The sequence below is a fragment of the Scyliorhinus torazame genome, chromosome 2 (genome assembly GCF_047496885.1).
Source record: "Scyliorhinus torazame isolate Kashiwa2021f chromosome 2, sScyTor2.1, whole genome shotgun sequence".
NCBI classification, from domain to species: domain Eukaryota; kingdom Metazoa; phylum Chordata; class Chondrichthyes; order Carcharhiniformes; family Scyliorhinidae; genus Scyliorhinus; species Scyliorhinus torazame.
Window position 1 is genome coordinate 32,183,015 of NC_092708.1, and position 19,796 is coordinate 32,202,810.

Below are 19,796 nucleotides of genomic sequence, written 5' to 3' on the forward strand. Positions count from 1 at the left end.
TCAGCATGTCCAAATTACCGATGGCCATCTTTCGGCACTTGTGGAAGGAAACCGGAGCACCCGGAGGAAACCCACGCAGACACGATCGAGCGTGCAGACTCTGCACAGACAGTAGGCGGGATTCTCCTGCACTTGGCGCGGTGGCACGACGCCGGCTCCAAGAGCGGCGCAAACCACTCTGGCATCGGGCCACCCGGAAGTTGCGGAATCTTCCGCATTTCCGGGGGCAAAGCCAGCGCCGGAGGGGTTGGCGCCGCGCCAACCGGCGCCGAAGGGCCACCATGGGCCGGCGCAAGTTGACGCATGTGCAGAACCGCTGGCGTGTTCTGCCGCATGCGCAGATCCGCCGGCATGTTTCCTGCGCATGCTCAGGGGGTTTCTTCTCCGCGCCGGCAATCGGGGAGCTTTACAGAGGTCGGCGCGGAGGGAAAGAGTGCCTCCAGGGCACAGGCCCGCCCGCAGATCGGTGGGACCTGATCATGGGCCAGGCCACCGTGGCCTCCCCCCCCACAGGACTCCGCTAGCAGCTCTCCAAGCCAGGTCGCGCCGGGATGGACCATGTCTATTTAACGCCGGCGGGACTGGCCGAAAACGGGGAGCCGCTCAGCCCATTGGGGCCCGGAGAATGCCGGGGGGGCCGCTGTCAACGGCCCCCGGCTGGTGCGGCGTGATCCCTGCCCTCGGCCCGAAAACCTGCGTCAGAGAATTCTGCAGCCGCCATAGGAGCGGCGGTGGGGGGGGGGGGGGGGGGGGGGATTCACGCTGCCCCCCCCCCGCCCGTACTCTGACCTGGCGGAGGGTCAGAGAATCCCGCTCAGTGATCCAAGTTGGGAATTGAACCTGTGATCTTGGCGCTGAGAAGCAACAGTGCTAACCACTGTGCTACCGTATATGTACCACATACAAACAAACGTGTGCTTCAATTCTGTCCCCATAAGAACGTTATGGAGAAAACTTGTGCCTGAGAAGCTTTGGTAGTGGGTAAGATTTGGTCAAAGGAGCAGTAAGTCTGTCTATAACCGTGTGGCATTTTAGCAACCATCAGAGTTTTAAGACATAAGTTACAGGAAGAACACCAAGTGCTTATTTCACAGTTTGATAATGTCTTCCAACACATGTATTATAAGTTTGGATTAAATACACGAATGCTTGATTTGTAACATCATTTATCCCATACGCTGAGTTGCAGTTTAAGCATTTAGAGAATACAAATATTCATACTGTCACAAATTGAATTCTTTTAATCTGCCAGGGGATGAACAAAAGTTATCGGCTGCTAAATTTACAATGAGATGCTTCAACCAATACAATAATTATTTTGGTCAAACTTCTGAATTGAATATTTGTGTCTGGTATTAGAGCGGATCATTTATCAAGTATCTCATTTATTGATGTAATAGTAAAACATTTAATTACACATTATCTACAGGAAGTTTGTTCTGTTTTAAAATCCCATTTTGTTGTTTGGCCATTTGCAGTTCTAAATAGCCAAGGGGAACATTTGCTTTGCTCATAGAAAACATCAGATTCATTCCCAAGAAGATGGCTTAGTTCATCCGAAAGGGCTGTGTCTGGTTCTGTGTTGTCTTCATCTTTGATTCTGGAGGCATTCTGTAGTTTCAGTTTTTGACTTTGATTTGCTTTTTTTTGAGACTCGAGGCCTGATTTTAACTCGAGGCAGGAATCGGGGCTGTTGAACTCATAAGACCATAAGACATAGGAGCAGAATTAGGCTACTTGGCCCATCGAGTCTGCTCCGCCATTCAATCACGGCTGATATTTTTCTCATCCCCATTCTCCTACCTTCTCCCCATAACCCCTGATCCCCTTATAGATCAAAAACCTATCTATCTCTGTCTTAATGACCCTCAGTAATTTGGCCTCCACAGCCTTCTGCGGCAAAGAGTTCCATAGATTCAGCACCCTCTGGCTGAAGAAATTCCTCCTCATCTCTGTTTTACAGGATCATCCCTTTCATCTGAGCTTGTGTCCTCTGCTTCTAGAGTCCAAAGCGACCAGCAGACTGTCTGGCCCATTCCCCCTCTGCCAGAGTGTGAGGCCGGGGCTGGGGTAAAACTAGACCTTTAGACTTTGGAATTCCCTCATGTTTTTTTCAACGGTGTTAGGTCCTCAACAACTGCAGGTTGGAGGAGTCTGAGATTGAGGAATAACAATTCCGTGTTGGTTGCTATTACTTCCCTTGATTCGATTATTTCTAAAGTTCTTACAATTTAAAAGCCAACCTGTTTAAAAGGGAATTGGATGCACTTGAAAGATATAAGAATTCCAGGAAAAAGAACAGGCGGGTAGCACATTCAAAGAGACAACACAGTTATAACGGTCTCTCCCTGTGCTGTGTGATTGTGTCCTAACTCACAATAAGTCCCATTCACACATCCCCCTAAGCTTGCTTACTGACACTGGTTCCTGATCAAGCAATGCCTTGATTTTAAAATGGTCATCCTTGATTTCAATTCCTTCCATTTCCCTGTTCCCCCTCTATCTCTGTAACCTCCTCTGTCCCTATAACCCTCTGGATATCTATGCTCCTCTTTCTGGCCCCTTTAACATCTCAGTCTGCAATTAACGTTTGAAACCACGCAAGTGCCAGGCAATGACCATCTCAAACAAGAAAGAGCCTAACCACCTTGCCTCTATATTCATTGCTATGACTTTCATTGAATTCCCCACCATCAACGCCTTGGAGGCCACCATTAGCTTAATGGGACCTGCCACAAAAAATAGCGACTGCAAGAGCAGTCACGGAGGTTGGCCATTCTGCAGTGTGTTGCACAGCTCCTGGCTCCCCAAAGCATTGTCACCATCTACAAGGCACTGGCTGGGTGCAGCTCGTGACGTTCAACACCAGCCAGGATAAGCAATCCATTTGTTAGCACCCCACCAGTTGCTCTTGGACATTCACTCCGTCCACTGTGGCAGCTGTGTGCACCATCTGCCAGATGCGCTGCAACAACTCGATAAAGGCTTTTCGATAGCGGGTCCCAAACACACAACCTCCAGCACCTAGAAGGTCAAGGGTAGCACGTGCGTGGGAACACCACCACCTCACCTCCATGTTTCGGAGGTTACGCACCATCCTGACTTGGAACTGTATCTCTGTTCCCTCACTGTCACTGGTTCAAAGTTCTGTCACTCCCTGTCAGCATTTTAGGCTGGAACAGTTTAAGATGGTGTTCACCACCACCTTTTCAAGGGGAATTAAGGATGAGCAATAAATATTGATACTGTTAGCGATGAGAACATCCCGTGAACGAATCTTTAAACATCTACTATCTTCAGCTGCCAAAGAACCCTTAGCCTTGTAATTTCATCCATGAAATTCTTTGCTCTATATCCTCCCGTTAGGTCCATCCTACTGCTTTGCTCCAATATCTTGTAATGTCGCTTGGGAAATTTTACTATGGTTAGAGACAGGATACAAATGCAAATCCTTGGTGTTGTCTTCGCACCATGATAACTGTGATTGACTGGGTTTATATCTGTCAGGAGGGTATGCCGTAAATCGATCAGGACTCTGTAAACAAGAGTTTCTGTCAGCCAAGGGTATTAGCAATTATGGAATCAAGACATGCAGATGGAGTAAAGAAAGAGAACAGCAGTGAAGGGTTAGACAGGTTTGAGTGGCTGAATGGCCTCCACGTCATATGTTTCCATGCTGAGCTTGTGCCCAGAGACTGTGAAAATAACATGCGACCCTTATGTCGCCCAGCTAAAAGAATTTAGAAAATCCACTGTTTCTTGAACCTGCTTCCTACAAACTGTCTTGTCTTTACTCCATTTGATTTCCTCCGCATTTAGTCCACTGTCTTCTCTTCCAGCCCTGCTCTGTGTCTCCACCTATGGGAGCGTTCTCATTAACCATATATACTGTTAATGGATCATGGATCTCCAGCCTGGAGCTCATGGTCAGGTGTCCTTATATCATCAAAGGCATCGTTTAGCCATGAGAAAAACACACAGATACATTTTTAAGTGTCCCTTGCAAGATTTAAAATTTGGAATTTTCCAGTGATTTCACCCCTCATGGTCAGCAAGGACCATTCCATTATTTCCATTTGGCAAGATAACAATGTAGTTTTCCTTTACATTTTCACTTTTGTAAGTCAAGTTCAAATTTTGGGGAGTAATTGACAATGAATCTTTTCAAAGAACCTTTGACTGGTCCACAAGTTATCTGAAACCCACCACTTTATTTCTGCTTCTCAATCAAATTATCAGGAAGTCCATATAACTCGAATTTCTGTTTGCTTAATAAGAGAGTGCACACACACACACTCTCTCTTTCAATCACATTTTGTTTTGATGTTTGAAGTTTCCCTTGAGATTCTGCTTACTTTGACGCAGTATCTGCAGAGCTGCATTTTAATTGATCCCATGGTTTATTGATTTAGTTTATCTGGTTAACCAGGGGAAGCACACTCTCCCCCCGTTGAAACGCACCCCACTTAGCCAAAGTCCAGAGAAGGCAACACTAATCACAACCAGAACGGAGAGAATTAGCTAATTCTCTCAACAACCACACCAGAAGATATCCCTTCTGTAGGTGACTGGGATTTATTTTGCACACACAATTTTTCCATTTTTGCATTCAGCTGGAGAATAAACCCTGTTTTTAATCTGGGACATTTCAGTGGTTTTGGCGATGAGTTCTGTTTGCGGTGTGATAGGGACTCTGTTTAGTCAGGCATTGTTTGCTGGGTATTGTTTGCTGTAAATCCAAGTCTGCTTGCTGTAAGTCCTGCCGTGTATGTCGTGGTCAGTCGCCCACTCATTGGCTGGCATGGTGGTGCCACGAGACACTCTGGAGGATGTAGGCTCATGATGGTAAAATACAAGAGTTGTGAGTGTGTTGGGGCACAGCTGGGACTTACTGACTAAAGCTTTTCAGTTAACCTGCTAGACTTTAGCTTCCGATCTTAATAGATTGCAATATTGTTTATTATGATTTATTGTGTTTAATTAACAGTAGTTTCTAGTTTCGGAGGGAACCTGCTGGGAGTTCTTTAGGCTAATACTATAATATAAGCAATTATGACCGGAGAGGCTTAGCTTCATCTAATAGTCTGTTAGATCACCAAATTAGCAATAGTAAATCAATTGCTTAGAAAGAATGCAGATCTCACCAGATACTAGCACACTAACCAGCTTGTTAATCTATTGACACTTAATCAGCTTAATGAATAAATAAATTGGTCTCTCCAGAAAAAAAGGTACAGAAATAAATCCTGTGAAGATAAACCATTTAAAAGTTACATTTAAAAGTTCATATTAATGTTTTACATCACTCTCAGGAGGAGTGTCAATACATTGTTTTTTTTTAATAGCTGCTGTTTTTGTAACTGAAATTTGTGGATTCTTCAATCTACTCCCCTGAGCTGGCATTTAGTTAGCAGGAAATAATAGATTATATCCCTGTTGTGTCAGGTAAACAATAAACGAGTCATTTGTCATATGCCATTGTATTTTGTGCTAACTTTTGGCCATTTAGTCTGCAAAGTCTGGAGCTAACCCATGGCACGGGACAGCGAGTCCTGGTTGTAGTGTTATTAATCTGTTGTTGTAACTGTCGTAATGAGGAGAGCCTGTATCACTGTCAGATGAAATACTCCTTCCTGCCTTCGCTTACAGAATCCTGGTAATTGGCGTGGTTCTTCAGTGCAGCATCGGCATTCTCAGCGTAGTCTGTTCTTTTTGGCTCATTATTTTGATAAGTGGCTTTGTTCCGGTATAGCAAGCGTCCCGTTATGGCAAAGGTGCAGAGGATGACAAAAATCACAATCGCTATAACACCTGTCATTAGAAAAGAAATACCATTTTAGTTTTTTCCCTCCCTTTTCTTTGCAAACCAAAATCATTGTTATTTTGATACAGCTATGCTTGCTGCTTGTCTTCTTTTTGTCTTCTCTGCCTCCTCTTACTCCTGCTGGGGCCGGCTGCGATGCCTTAATCTCAGCTGGCCTGACTGAGTCAGCAAGGTCGGTGAGATAGGCACTGAAGTATCTCAGCGCAGGTGAGATACCTCAGCGCAGAGGAACTTAGGAGAATCATAGAATTTACAGTGCCGAAGGAAGTCATTCGGCCCATCGAGTCTGCACCGGCCCTTGGAAAGAACACCCTACTTAAACCCACACCTTCACCCTATCCCAGTAACTGAATAACCTCAACTAATGTTTTGGACACTAAGGGGCAATTTTGCATGGCCAATCCACCTAACCTGCACATCTTTGGACTGTGGGAGGAAACCAGAGCTCCCGGAGGAAACCCATGCAGACACGGTGAGAGAATGCAAACTCCACACAGGCAGTGACCCGAGGCTGGAATTGAATGCAGGACCCTGGAGCTGTGAGGCAGTAGTGCTAACCACTGTGCCACCGTGACTCCCTGATGGCCCAATATGTTGTATTTTTTTATCCTCGAGTCATTTCCTTGTCTCGTTCTTTCCTCATTACCTTGCATATCCCTTATGGATGAATAATCCGGGTTTTTACATCATTACTCCATCTCCCAATACTAGGATGCCGATCTTGGCTTGTATTTGCACCATCCACGAAGTGATAAGAGTTGCCATTCAGCTCCTCAAAACACAACAAATCTTCGACCCTATCATTTTAAAGACTTTAATGATAGCACATCTTTATTCCTACCTCCAATGACTGCAGAATCACTTTTGACTGCATTTTGTAATGGCTCCTCCTCGGTGGGTTTGGAATCATCTACAGTGGAAAGGGAACTCACAGCATTAACAAATAATGGAATCATGATATAATGAACAATAGATGGAAAGGAAGACCTGCATTTATTTAGGTGGCTTTTCATGGCCACCTGATGTCTGGTTAAGGGGCTGGGCTAAATCACTGGCTTTGAAAGCAGACCAAGGCAGGCCAGCAGCACGGTTCAGTTCCCGTATCAGCCTCCCCGAACAGGTGCCGGAATGTGGCGACTAGGGGCTTTTCACAGTAACTTCATTTGAAGCCTACTTGTGACAATAAGCGATTTTCATTTCATTTCATTTCATTTTCATTTCATTTCATGTCGCAAAGGACTTGACAGCCAATGGAATTATTTTAAGTGGGGCGGTCTGCCTCAGTAGAAAAGTCAGTCGTCAGCCCGCCGACTTTATAAAGGGCTGCCTGGTGGTGATACTATGCTGGGGGTGGCCTCAACAAAGCGGGAGTGGGATTTGCACCCCTCAGGGACAGGAAGTCCCACCCTCGAGAACTGATGGCAAATCTCTGTAGTCTCAGTAGCGCTAGCCCCTACAAGAAGATCGTGCTCACGGATTTAACCACAGTCCATCACATACTGAGAGATAACAGTTTGAGGCTTCTAATTAAATTTGTCACTGTTCACTTAACCCTATCCGAGGGAACAGTGCCCGCAGTGCACAGAAGATTCCAAAAGCTACTTTGCCAATTATTGGCACCAGGTTAGAAAGTCTGTTTCAATTTTTAATCAGACACCCTTGAGGTTCATTGCATTCAGCTCCATCTCCCTTCTCATCATTGCAACTTGAACTTAGGGCAGCACAGTAGCATTGTGGATAGCACAATTGCTTCACAGCTCCAGGGTCCCAGGTTCGATTCCGGCTTGGGTCACTGTCTGTGTGGAGTCTGCACACCCTCCCCGTGTGTGCGTGGGTTTCCTCTGGGTGCTCCGGTTTCCTCCCACAGTCCAAAGATGTGCAGGTTAGGTGGATTGGCCATGATAAATTGCCCTAGTGTCCACAATTGCCCTTAGTGTTGGGTGGGGATACTGGGTTATGGGGATAGGGTGGAGGTGTTGACTTGGGTGGGGTGCTCTTTCCAAGAGCCAGTGCAGACTCAAGGGGCCGAATGGCCTCCTTCTGCACTGTAAATTCTATGATAAATTCTATGAATGAAATGAAAATGGCTTATTGTCACAAGTAGGCTACAAATGAAGTTACTGTGAAAAGCCCCTAGTCGCCACATTCCGGCGCCTGTATGGGGTGGCTGGCACGGGAATTGCACCGTGTTGCTGGCCTGCCTTGGTCTGCTTTCAAAGCCAGTGATTTAACCCTGTGCTAAACAGCTACTCCACTTAAAAGTAATTCAATGTTTTAAAGTGGAACAGAACACTTTGTAGAGACCTTGCAGTCCCTGGTGCTTCTCTGCTCTTTAGAATTCCTTGCTGTGATTTCCCTTCACGATGAAAGATGGGTGGTGGGATCTGCTACCGAAGAATCTGAAGATGAGCTGACCAATTTATGAAAGGGGTTAGTCAACAGGCATCAGGCCCCTAATTTACATATTCATGGCACCGAACATCAGTTTTAGGTGTCCTCCTTGGGCACCTCAAATGTGGGCGCAAAGGATTTGGCACTGGGAACGCCTGCATAACTGGGGCACACTTAGTTTCCCACTGAATCGCCTTACCTTTCACCCATTTTATGGACACATGAATTCCAGTTTCTTAGCCACTGTTCTTTTGGATGAATTATAAAACTGGGATCTTGTCTACCTTTCCAAAACCTGATGGAACTGAACTTAAGAAGTGGTCATTCAGAGCCTGCCAGGGTTTTGTGAGATCATGAGAACATGGGCATAATTGGGTGTTCTTCCTGGTGTTCTGTGAAGAGAACTGTTGATGTTTGAGTCAGAGTCAGCTTTGAGGGTGGCACGATGGCACAGTGGTGAACACGGCTACCTCACAGCGCCAGGGACCCAGGTTCGATTCCAGCCTCGGGTGACTGTGTGAAGTTTGCACTTTCTCCCCGTTTCTGCGTGGGTTTCCGGTGCTCCGGTTTACTCCCACATTCCAAGGATATGCACGTTAGGTGGATTGGCCATGACCAATGCCCGGGGTTATGGGGATAGGGTGGGGGACGGGGCCGAGGTAGGATGCTCTATTGGAGGATCGGTGCAGACTTGATGGCCCAAATATTCTCCTTCAGCACTGTAGTGATTCTATGGATTTTTGTTTGCGTCAATGAAGCAGCGATTGAGGTGTAAACAGCCTGCCCTGGAACACAGTGCTAAATTGCCCCTCAGTCTCCAAGTGCCTCTTCATGGGGTTACGGGGATAGGGTGAGGAGAATGAGCCGAGGTGGGATGTTCTTTCAGAGGGTCAGTGCAGACTCAATGGGCTGAATGGCCACCTTCTGAATTGTAGTGATTCTATGATTTATAGCTACTCCCTAAATCGGCCAAAAAGAAAAGAACAAGATCCTTGAAGTTGCAGTGTGTGATATTTTTGAACAAAAATGCCAATGCTCACATGAAATTGCAATAAGCATATCAGCTGTGCCTCAGTGGTTACACTCATGCTTCTGAGTCACAAGGGTTTGGGTTCAAGTCTCACTTCCGATGGAGTGTTGCACTGCTGGAGATGCTGCATTTTGGATGATGTAAAACCTCTCAGGTGGACATAAAAGACACAGTTATTCGCGCCAGCACTGGCCCCACACCTAAAGGGCAGCAGGGATAATCTAGGGAATTATAGACCTGTGAGCTTGATGTCAGTGGTAGGCAAACTGTTGGAGAAGATACTGAGGGATAGGATCTATTCACATTTGGAAGAAAATAGACTTATCAGTGATAGGCAGCATGGTTTTGTGCAGGGAAGGTCATGTCTTACAAACTTAATAGAATTATTTGAGGAAGTGACAACGTTAATTGATGAGGGAAGGGCTGTAGATGTCATATACATGGACTTCAGTAAGGCGTTTGATAAAGTTTCCCATGGCAGGTTGATGGAAAAAGTGAAGTCGTATGGGGTTCAGGGTGTACTAGTTAGATGGATAAAGAACTGGCTGGGCAACAGGAGACAGAGAGTAGTGGTGGAAAGGAGTGTCTCAAAATGGAGAAAGGTGACTAGTGGTGTTCCACAGGGATCCGTGCTCGGACCACTGTTGTTTGTGATATACATAAATGATCTGGACGAAGGTATAGGTGGTCTGATTAGCAAGTTTACAGATGATACTAAGATTGGTGGAGTTGCAGATAGCGAGGAGGACTGTCAGAGAATACAGCAAAATATAGATAGATTGGAGAGTTGGGCAGAGAAATGGCAGATGGAGTTCAATCCAGGCAAATGCGAGGTGATGCATTTTGGAAGATCTAATTCAAGAGCGAACTATACGGTCAATGGAAGAGTCCTGGGGAAAATTGATGTACAGAGAGGTCTGGGAGTTCAGGTCCATTGTACCCTGAAGGTGGCAACGCAGGTCGATAGAGTGGTCAAGAAGGCATACAGCATGCTTGCCTTCATCGGACGGGGTATTGAGTACAAGAGTCGGCAGGTCATGTTACAGTTGTATAGGACTTTGGTTAGGCCACATTTGGAATACTGCGTGCAGTTCTGGTCGCCACATTACCAGAAGGATGTGGATGCTTTAGAGAGGGTGCAAAGGAGGTTCACCAAGATGTTGCCTGGTATGGAGGGTGCTAGCTATGAAGAAAGGTTGAGTAGATTAGGATTGTTTTTGTTAAAGGGGGGTTGAGGGGGGAGCTGATTAAGGTCTACAAAATTATGAGAGGTATGGACAGGGTGGATAGCAACAAGCTTTCTCCAAGTGCGGGGGTGTCAATTACAAGGGGTCACGATTTCAAGGTGAGAGGGGGAAAGTTTAAGGGAGATGTGCGTGGAAAGTTTTTTATGCAGCGGGTGGTGTGTGACTGGAACGCTTTGCCAGCGGAGGTGGTAGAGGCGGGCATGATAGCATCATTCAAGATGCATCTAGAAAGATATATGAATGGGCGGGGAACAGAGGGAAGTAGATCCTTGGAAAATAGGCGACAGGTTTCGATAAATGATCTGGATCGGCGAAGGCTAGGAGGGCCGAAGGGCCTGTTCCTGTGCTGTAATTTTCTTTGTTCTTCTTTGTTCTAAAGGACACGTTCGTGGTCTCGCTCGCAAGGGGCACTTTGCCTCCTTCGCTAGCGCAGGCCACAATCTCACTGATACCCAAAAAGGATAAAGACCTGACAGGATGTGGATCATATAGACCCATTTTGCTGCTGAATGTTGATGCGAAAATACTCGCAAAGTTCCTGGCCAAAGGTTTGAGGGCAGCATATCAGAGGTGGGTGCAGAGGACCAAACGGGCTTTGTCAAGGGTAGGCAACTCACTGCGAACATTAGGCGGCTGCTGATTGTAATAATGACCCCCCCCCCCCCGCCACCCTGGGAGAGAGTACCAGAGGTGATCTTCTCCCTGGTCGCAGAAAAGGCCTTCGACTGAGTCGAATGGAAGCACCTCATCGCGGTACAGGAACGGTTTGGGCTAGGAGTGGGATTCACCGCCTGGCTGAGGCTCCTATATAACGCTCCCAAGGTGAGCATCCAAACTGATTCCCCAGCTCTGAATGCCTCCAGCTACAGAGAGGAACAAGACAGGGCTGCCCGCTGTCCCCACTATTGTTCACGCCAGTGCTCGAACCCCGACCTGCTCCTCTATGTCTCAAAGCCACAGGAGGGACTGAAGGCAATACTGCAAATACTGAAAGAGTTTGGAACCTTCTTGGGTTACAAACTTAACCTGGGCAAAAGTGAGGCATTTCCAGTGAACCCAAAGGGGAGAGGGGCAGAGCTGATGTGGCTCCCGATTAAAATGGCCCAGAACAGATTCCGTTACCTGTGGATCCAGATAGCCAGAGACTGGGCACAGATCCACAAGTAGAACCTGACCAGCCTGGTGGAAGAAGTAAAAAGGGACCGAAAGAGGTGGGGCCTACTCCCACTCTCCCTATCAAGATGAACGTGCTGCTGAGGTTCCTATTCCTGTTTCAATCCCTCCCGATCTTCATCCCCCAGGCTGGAAAGTCCCAAAAAAGGAGAAGAGGTGGGAGGAGGGGGTAGCCACCACACCCCTCCCCGATCACAAAGCAAACACCAAAATCGACAGTGGGGGTATGAAAAGGGGAGGGAGGGATAGGAGGAGGCTGCAAGGAAGGGGAAGGGGGTGGGCAGGGGAGGGCAGGTGGGTGGGGATGGAAGGGACCATAGGCCGAGCCAGACGGCGGCGAAATGTATATAAAGTTAATTAAAGGAAGGGCAGGATAAACCTTTCTGTACAATAAAGTTAATTAACGCGGTTAAAAAAAATGTATATAACTGTTTATAAATGTGGAAAATGGCAATAAAATGATTTTAAAAAATAAATAAAAGACAACAGTTGCAAAATGAATCGTTCACCCTGCTGACCTGAACAATATTTGCCCGAAACCAGCATCATCAAAATAGGTCACAGAATACAGTGCAGAAGGAGGCCATTCGGACCATCGAGTGTGCACCGGCCCTTGGAAAGGGCACCCCACTTAAGCCCACACCTCCACCCTATCCCCGGAACCCAGTAACCCCACCCAACCATTTTGGACACTAGGGGTAGTTTATCATGGCTAATTCACCTAACCCGCCTATCTTTGGACTGTGGGAGAAAACCCACGCAAACAAGGGGAGAAAGTGCAACTCCACACAGACAGTGACCCAAGCCGGGAATCGAATCTGGGACCCTGGAGCTGCGAAGCAACTGTGCTAACCACTGTGTTGCCGTGCGGTCACCTGTTCATTCTCACATTGCTGTTTGTAGGAGCTTGCTGTGCACGAACTGAAGTACTTCAGTAGCTGTAAAATATTTTGATATATCATGGGATTGTGAAAAACGCGATATAAATGCAAGTTATTCTTTAATGAATGCAAACATTACTCAAATGCTGGCAAAGGAACACAAAACAAATGTATTAACTGCTTCCATGATTATACAACATTGCAGCATGTTTAGTTTCTGGATAAGATACAAATAGTTTCTATTTGTAAATATCCTCTTTTAATTACATGATGTAGATGCATAGTCTTCCTAGTCAGAAAAGAAGAAGAATTGATTTACCAGGCTAAAAGATATTAACAAGCTACCATTATCAATGTAGAAATCAGGATTGGGAACAATCACTTGGGACTTAAGATAACCATCTCATAAAACTTCTCGCTGGTTTAAAAAAATACTTCAATATTGCTGAAAAAAAGCAATGTGCAATCAAACTTTGCATCATGTACTCATCAGAATAGAACCACAAAAATGATAAATCTCAAATGGAACAGCAATTTTATTACAACAGAAGAGGGTGTTGAGTAGTTGGCAAGTGAACTTTGGTTGATAGAGGTATTGCCATGGAAAATGCAGTAGGGAACAGTTAACTGCCAAGGTTTCATTTAAATTCAAACCAGGCACCTCAACTCTCATTGATCAAGGCATTGCCATGGGGAATGAATGAGAGAATGGCTGTCTCCCAAGCTTTTGTTTTGTTATAAAGGTACCGTGTGTGGATATAATCTTTTTGTTTGCCAATGACAAGGCCTTGTGTGTGAATAGAAAACAGAATGTTTCCACACATTGTGGGCGGGATTCTCCACTCCCACGCCGAAGTGGCCGCGGCGTCGTGAACGCCGTTGAGGTTCACGACGGCGCGGAACGGCCCCGGTCCCGACCGATTCAGGCCCCGACAATGGGCCAGGATCGGGGCCGCGTCATCTACACGCGCCAGGCCTTGTCGCCCACGTAAAAGCGCCGCCGCATAGATGACGCGGCCGGCACCGCATAACGGGCATCATCCGCGCATGCGCGGGTTGGCCGGCGCCAACCCGCGCATGCGTGGTTGTCGTCCTGTCTAAATCCGCCCCGCAAGAAGATGGGGGACGGATCTTGCGGGGCCGCGGAAGGAAGGAGTTCCTCCTTCAGAGAGGACGGCCCAACAATCGGTGGGCACCGATCGCGGGCCACCCCACATTCCAGGTGAAGCCCGGTGCAGCATCCCCCCTCGCTCCCCCACAGGCCGCCCCCCCAGCGTTCACGCACCGCCCACGACTGCAGCGACCAGGTGTGGACGGCGCCGGGGGGGAACCCGCCGTTTTGGCCTGGCCGCTCGGCCCATCCGGGCCTCAGAATAGCGGGGGTGCCAGAGAATCGCCATTTTGGGTGTCTCCGGCGATTCTCCAGCCTGCAGCCCGCGAAACTCGACCGGGCCGTTCCCGCCGCTTGGGAAAATCGCGGGAGGGCGTCGGACCGGCGTCCCCGGAAATTTTGCCGGCCCAGGCGATTCTCCCAACCGGCGTGGGAGTGGAGAATCGCGCCCTGTGTCTTATTCAATGAAAATTCAAGGAAATCAGGCAGAGTCAAGCTGGTTTTGTGAAAGGGAAATCATGTTTAATCAATTTATTGGAATTCTTTGAAGGATGGAATAAGTCATGTACCACAGGGATCACTGCTGGTGCCTCAACGTTTTACAATTTATATAAATGACATGGATGAAGGGACTGAAGGTATGATCACTAAATTTGATGATACAATAATAATCACAGGGAGGAGGTGGCATCACTGGACTAGTAAACCAGAGACCCAGAGTAATGCTCTGGGGACCCAGGTTCAAATCCCGCCACTGCAGGTGGTGAAATTTGAATTCAATAAAATCTGGAATTAAAAGTCTACTGATGACCAAGAAACCATTGTTGATTGTTGTAAAATCCCATCTGGTTCACTAATACCCTTCAGGGAAGGAAATATTGATGTGGAGATGCCGGCGTTGGCCTGGGGTGAGCACAGAAAGAAGTCTTACATGGGTTGTACCTGGTGTTGTAAGACTTCTTTCTGGGAAGGAAATATGTCATCTTTACTGGGTCTAGCCTACATGTGACTCCAGACCCATAGCAATGTGGCTGACTCTTAACTGCCCCCTCAAGGGCAATTAGGGATGGGCAATAAATGCTGGCACAGCCTGCGACACCCACGTCCCATGAATGAATTTTTAAAAAGTCGGAAAGTAAATTGTGAAGAGGACATAAGGAGATTACAATAGGACATAGGTTAAGTGAGTGAGCAAAAATCTGGAAAATGGAATATAATGTGGGAAAATATTGTCAATCTTGGCAGAAAGAATAAAAAGAAGCTTATTATTGAAATAGTGGGAGATTGCAGAGCTCTGAGGTGCACAGGGATGTGGGTGTCATAGCGATGAACCACAAAAGGAAAAATTTAAATTTGTTAGAAGCAGTTCAGAGGTTTACGAGACTAATACCAGGAAGGGGCGGGATATCCTATGAGGAAAGGTTGGAGAGGTTGGGCTTGTATCCACTAGAGTTTAGGAGAGTAAGAGGCGACTTGATCAAAACCTTAAAGATTCTGAGGGGAATCTAGACCCAGGGGTCACAGTTTAAAAATAAGGGATCGCATATTTAAGACATACATGAGGAGAATTTATTTTTCTCTCCGAGGATCATGAGTCTCTGGAAGTTTCTTTCTCACAAGGCAGTGGAAGCAGACAGAGCAAGATAGATTTTTGATTAACAAGGGGGTGGAAGGTTAATAATAATAATCTTTCATCTTTATTGTCACACGTAGGCGCACATTAACACTGCAATGAAGTTACTGTGAAAATCCCCTCGTCGCCACATTCCGGCGCCTGTTCGGGTACACAAAGGGAGAATTCAGAATGTCCAATTCAGCTAACAAGCGCGTCTTTCGGGACTTGTGGGAGGAAACTGGAGCACCCGGAGGAAACCCACGCTGACACGGGGAGAACCTGCAGACTTCGCACAGACAGTGACCCAAGCCGGGAATCGAACATGGGACCCTGGTGCTGTGAAGCAACAGTGCTAACCACTCTACTACCATGTTATCGGGGGTAGACGCAAATGGGGGTTGAGGTGACAATCAGAGCAGCCATGAAGAGCTATTGAATGAAGAGCAAGCTCAGGGACCAACTGCTGCTCCTAATTTGTACGTTCATATCAAGCAACTGTCGAATTAATGCTTGTATGTTACAACTGCACAGAATTGTTTCAATAATCAGGCGCACTGAACTTGATAGAAAACTGAGGCCAACAATAATATAGTGCTGATATGGTTCTGCTTGAATGAATAAAGCTGTCATTGTAAGAATTCACACACACACAAGCTCACAGATAATACTGTCAGCACAGGGTGCAAACAAATCAGAATTTAATGGTATTATATGATATTTTATAATCAAAAATTAATGTACTGATGCTCATGGGAGGGCTGGGTGGTGGGAAGATGATTAAATTGGAAATGAGAGCAGATGATCCTTCAATTGTTGAAATTTTATATCGATGATGGCAGGTAGAATAATTTGGATCTATTAATATCATTTGGAAAATTGGCACAGTGTACTTTAAGTGGGCTGATCCTAGCTAAACTACATAATGCACATCTAGTTTGACTGCATATTAAAAGATAGAATCATGCAGCAGAGAACGAGGCCATCCGGCTCATCACACCTCTGTCTGCTCTCTGAGACAGCTATCCAATTATTCCTAGTTCCTTGTTCTTTGAACCTAAAAGCCAGCTCGTCAGTTCTCTCCACAGACGCTGCCTGACCTGCTGGATGTTCCAGCATTTCCTGAGCGCATTGTCTGTAAGTGTCCAACGTGAAATTAGTTCAGAAGACTTTGTCAGCTCTTAAAGCAAGCAAGGCTGATAATGCAAAAATAATAATCTTTATTAGTGTCACAAGTAGGCTTACATTAACACTGCAATGAAGTTACTGTGAAAATCCCCTTGTCGCCACATTCCAGCGACTGTTCGGGTACACTGAGGGAGAATTCAGGATGTCCAATTCACCTAACAAGCACGTCTTTCAGGACTTGTGGGAGGAAACTGGAGCACCCGGAGGAAACCCACGTAGACACGGGGAGAACGTGTAGACTCCGCACAGACAGTGCCCCAAGACAAGAATTGAGCCCGGGTCCCTGGCGCTGTGAAGCAACAGTGCTAACCACTGTGCTACCATGCTTGACAATGGATTGGAACCTGAATATGAAAGGATGGTTGATGTTAAAAAATGGAATCAAATATCACATAGTTGCAACAGATGGGCAGGGGTTGAAGGAATAGTCAAAATCACAATGTTGGAACAAATCAAAGAGAAATTCATCATTGGTGCAAGTTCCTTTAATCCCAATTCAGAATTATAGATTGAGTATGTTTTCAAGCATTTAAGAGGTCGCTGATAAGCATATGGAGAGGAAAGAAATAGGAGGACATGCTGATGGGGGTAGTTGAAGAGAGGATGGGGGGGGGGCTTGTGTGGAAAATGGTCCAGTTGGGCTGGACACCTGTGCTGTGGACTCAATGCAAGGATCACTTGTTGCTTAATGAGAGATGGCCTAATACACAGGAAAGCCTGTCTTTCCATTACAAAGTACCCAAAGGAATGAGGAGGTAGATATGGAACTTGGGGAGAGAGACTGTGAGGTTCTTGAGCAAATTGTCATAGGGACTGACAAGGTATTGGAGGTATTGGCAGACTTAAAAGTGGACAAATCTCCAGGTCCGGATGAATTGTATCCCAGGATGCTGTGGGAGGCGAGGGAGGAGATTCCCAAGGTTTTGACCCAAATTTTATATTCCTCTCTGGCCACGGGGGAGATGCCCGAGGACTGGAGAACAGCAAATGTGATCACACTATTTAAGAAAGATTGTTGAGACAAGCCAGGGAACTACAGACCAGTGAGCCTCATATCAGTGACAGGGAAACTATTGGAGAAAATTCTGAAGGTGAGAATCTTGATCAGGAATAGTCAGCATGACTTTGTCAGAGGGAGGTCATGCCTAACAAATTTGCTTGAATTTTTTGAGCATGTAACCAGGTTTGTCGATGAGGGTAGTGCAGTTGATGGTAGTTTCTGTGGATTTCAGCAAAGCCTTTGACAAGTTCCCACATAGGCGACATATAAAGAAGGCAAATGCACATGGGATACAGGGTAACTTAATAAGGTGGATTCAAAATTGGCTTAGCTGTAGGAGACAAAAGGCGATGACATATGCCTGCTTTAGTGACTGGAAGCTAGTGTCCAGTGGCGTCGAACAGGGATCTGTGCTGGGTCCACGATTGTATGTCATAGATGACTATGTGGGGGGTAGGATCTGTTACTTTGCAGGTGACATAAAGATTGGCCGGGTGGTTAACAGTGAGGTCGAATGCCTTGGGTTACAGGAAGATACAGACGGGATGGTTAAATGGGCAGAAAAGTGGCAGGTGGAATTTAACCTGAAAAGTGTGAGGTGATACACTTTGGAAAGAGCAATTTGATAAGGAAGTATTCAATGAATGGCCTGATACTGGGAAGTTCTGAGGAACATAAGAACCCGTGTGTATTTGCCAATAGATCTCTGATGGCAGGAGGACAGGTTATAAGGGAGCGAAAAAGGCATATGGGTCACTTTTCTTTATCGATCGAGGCATATATTGCAAATCAGGGAGGTCATGTTGGAGTTGTATAGAACTTTGATGAGGCTATAGCTGGAGTACTGTGTGCAATGCTGATCACCACATTATAAGACCATAAGACATAGGAGCAGAATTAGGCCAACTGGCCCATCGAATCTCCTCTGCCATTCAATCATGGCTGATATTTTCTCATCCCCATTGTCCTGCCTTCTCCCCATAACCCTTGATCCCCTTATGAATCAAGAACCTATGTATGTCTGTCTTAAAGACATTCAGTGAATTGCCTCCACAGCCTTCTGCGGCAAAGAGTTCCGCAGATTCACCACCCTCTGGCTGAAAAAAGTCCTCCTCATTTCTGTTTTAAAGGATCGTCCCTTTAGTCTGAGATGGTGTCCTCTGGTTCTTGTGTTTCCTACAAGTGGAAACATCTTCTCCACATACTGCAAGGCCTGGATAGAGTGTATCTTGTACGTTTCAAGAAGATCCCCTCTCATCCTTCTAAACTCCAACGAGTACAGACCCAGAGTCTTCAAACGTTCCTCGTGCGACAAGTTCTTCATTCCAGGCATCATTCTTGTGAACCTCCTCTGGACCCTTTCCAAGGCCAGCTCATGCTCCCTTAGATATGGGGCCCAAAACTATTCACAATACTCCAAATGGGGTCTGACCAGAGCCTTTTACAGCCTCAGACGTACATCCCTGTTCTTGTATTCTAGCCCTCTTGACATGAATGCTAACATTGCTTTTGACTTCTTAGCTGCCGACTGAACCTGCACATTAACCTTAAGTGAATCACGAAATGAAATGAAATAAAATGAAAATCGCTTATTGTCACAAGTAGGCTTCAAATGAAGTTACTGTGAAAAGCCCCTAGTCGCCACATTCCAGTGCCTGTTCGGGGAGGCTGTTACGGGAATTGAACCGTGCTGCTGGCCTGCCTTGGTCTGCTTTCAAAGCCAGCGATTTAGCCCTGTGCTAAACAAACCCTCACAAGGACTCCCAAGTCCCTTTGTGGTTCTGCTTTCCGAAGCATTTCCCATTTAGAAAATAGTCTATGCCTAGATTCCTCCTTCCACAGAACCTCACACTTTTCCATATTGTATTTAATTTGCCACTTCATTGCCCCACTCTCCTCGCTTGTCCAAATCCTTCTGCAGCCCCCTTGCTTCCTCAATACTACCTGTCTCTCCACAGATCTTTGTATCATCTGCAAACTTAGCAACAGTGCCTTCAGTACCTTCTTCCAGATCATTAATGTATATTGTAAAAAGTTGTGGTCCCAGCACACACCCCTGAGGCACACCACTAGCCACCGGCTGCCATCCTGAAAAAGACCCCTTTATCCACACTCTTTGCCTTCTGCCAGTCAGCCAATCCTCTATGGCATGCCAGGATCTTACCCTTAACACCATGGGCTCTTCAATTATTTAACAGTCTCCTCTGCGGCACCTTGTCAAAGGCCCTCTGGAAATCTAAATAAATCACGTCCACTGGTTCTCCTTTGTCTAACTTCCTTGTTACCTCTTCAAAGAACTCGAACAGATTTGTCAGACACGACCTCCCTTTGACAAATTC

The 19,796-nt window shown here is 46.3% G+C and overlaps 1 protein-coding gene across 2 annotated transcripts in view; it reads right to left on the reverse strand.

Moving 5' to 3' along the window:
* Positions 1 to 1,149: 1,149 nt before the first annotated feature.
* LOC140387047 (contactin-associated protein-like 5) overlaps positions 1,150 to 19,796 on the reverse strand; it is a 1,703,123-nt gene continuing 1,684,476 nt past the window's right edge. For both annotated transcript variants that reach the window (XM_072470060.1, XM_072470068.1), the window contains 2 exons: positions 6,666 to 6,734; positions 1,150 to 5,811 (listed from right to left, as the gene is read on the reverse strand). In XM_072470060.1, the coding sequence (XP_072326161.1) occupies positions 5,615 to 5,811; positions 6,666 to 6,734 (266 nt within the window). In that variant the 3' untranslated portion in view covers positions 1,150 to 5,614. The remainder of the gene's footprint in view (positions 5,812 to 6,665; positions 6,735 to 19,796) is intronic.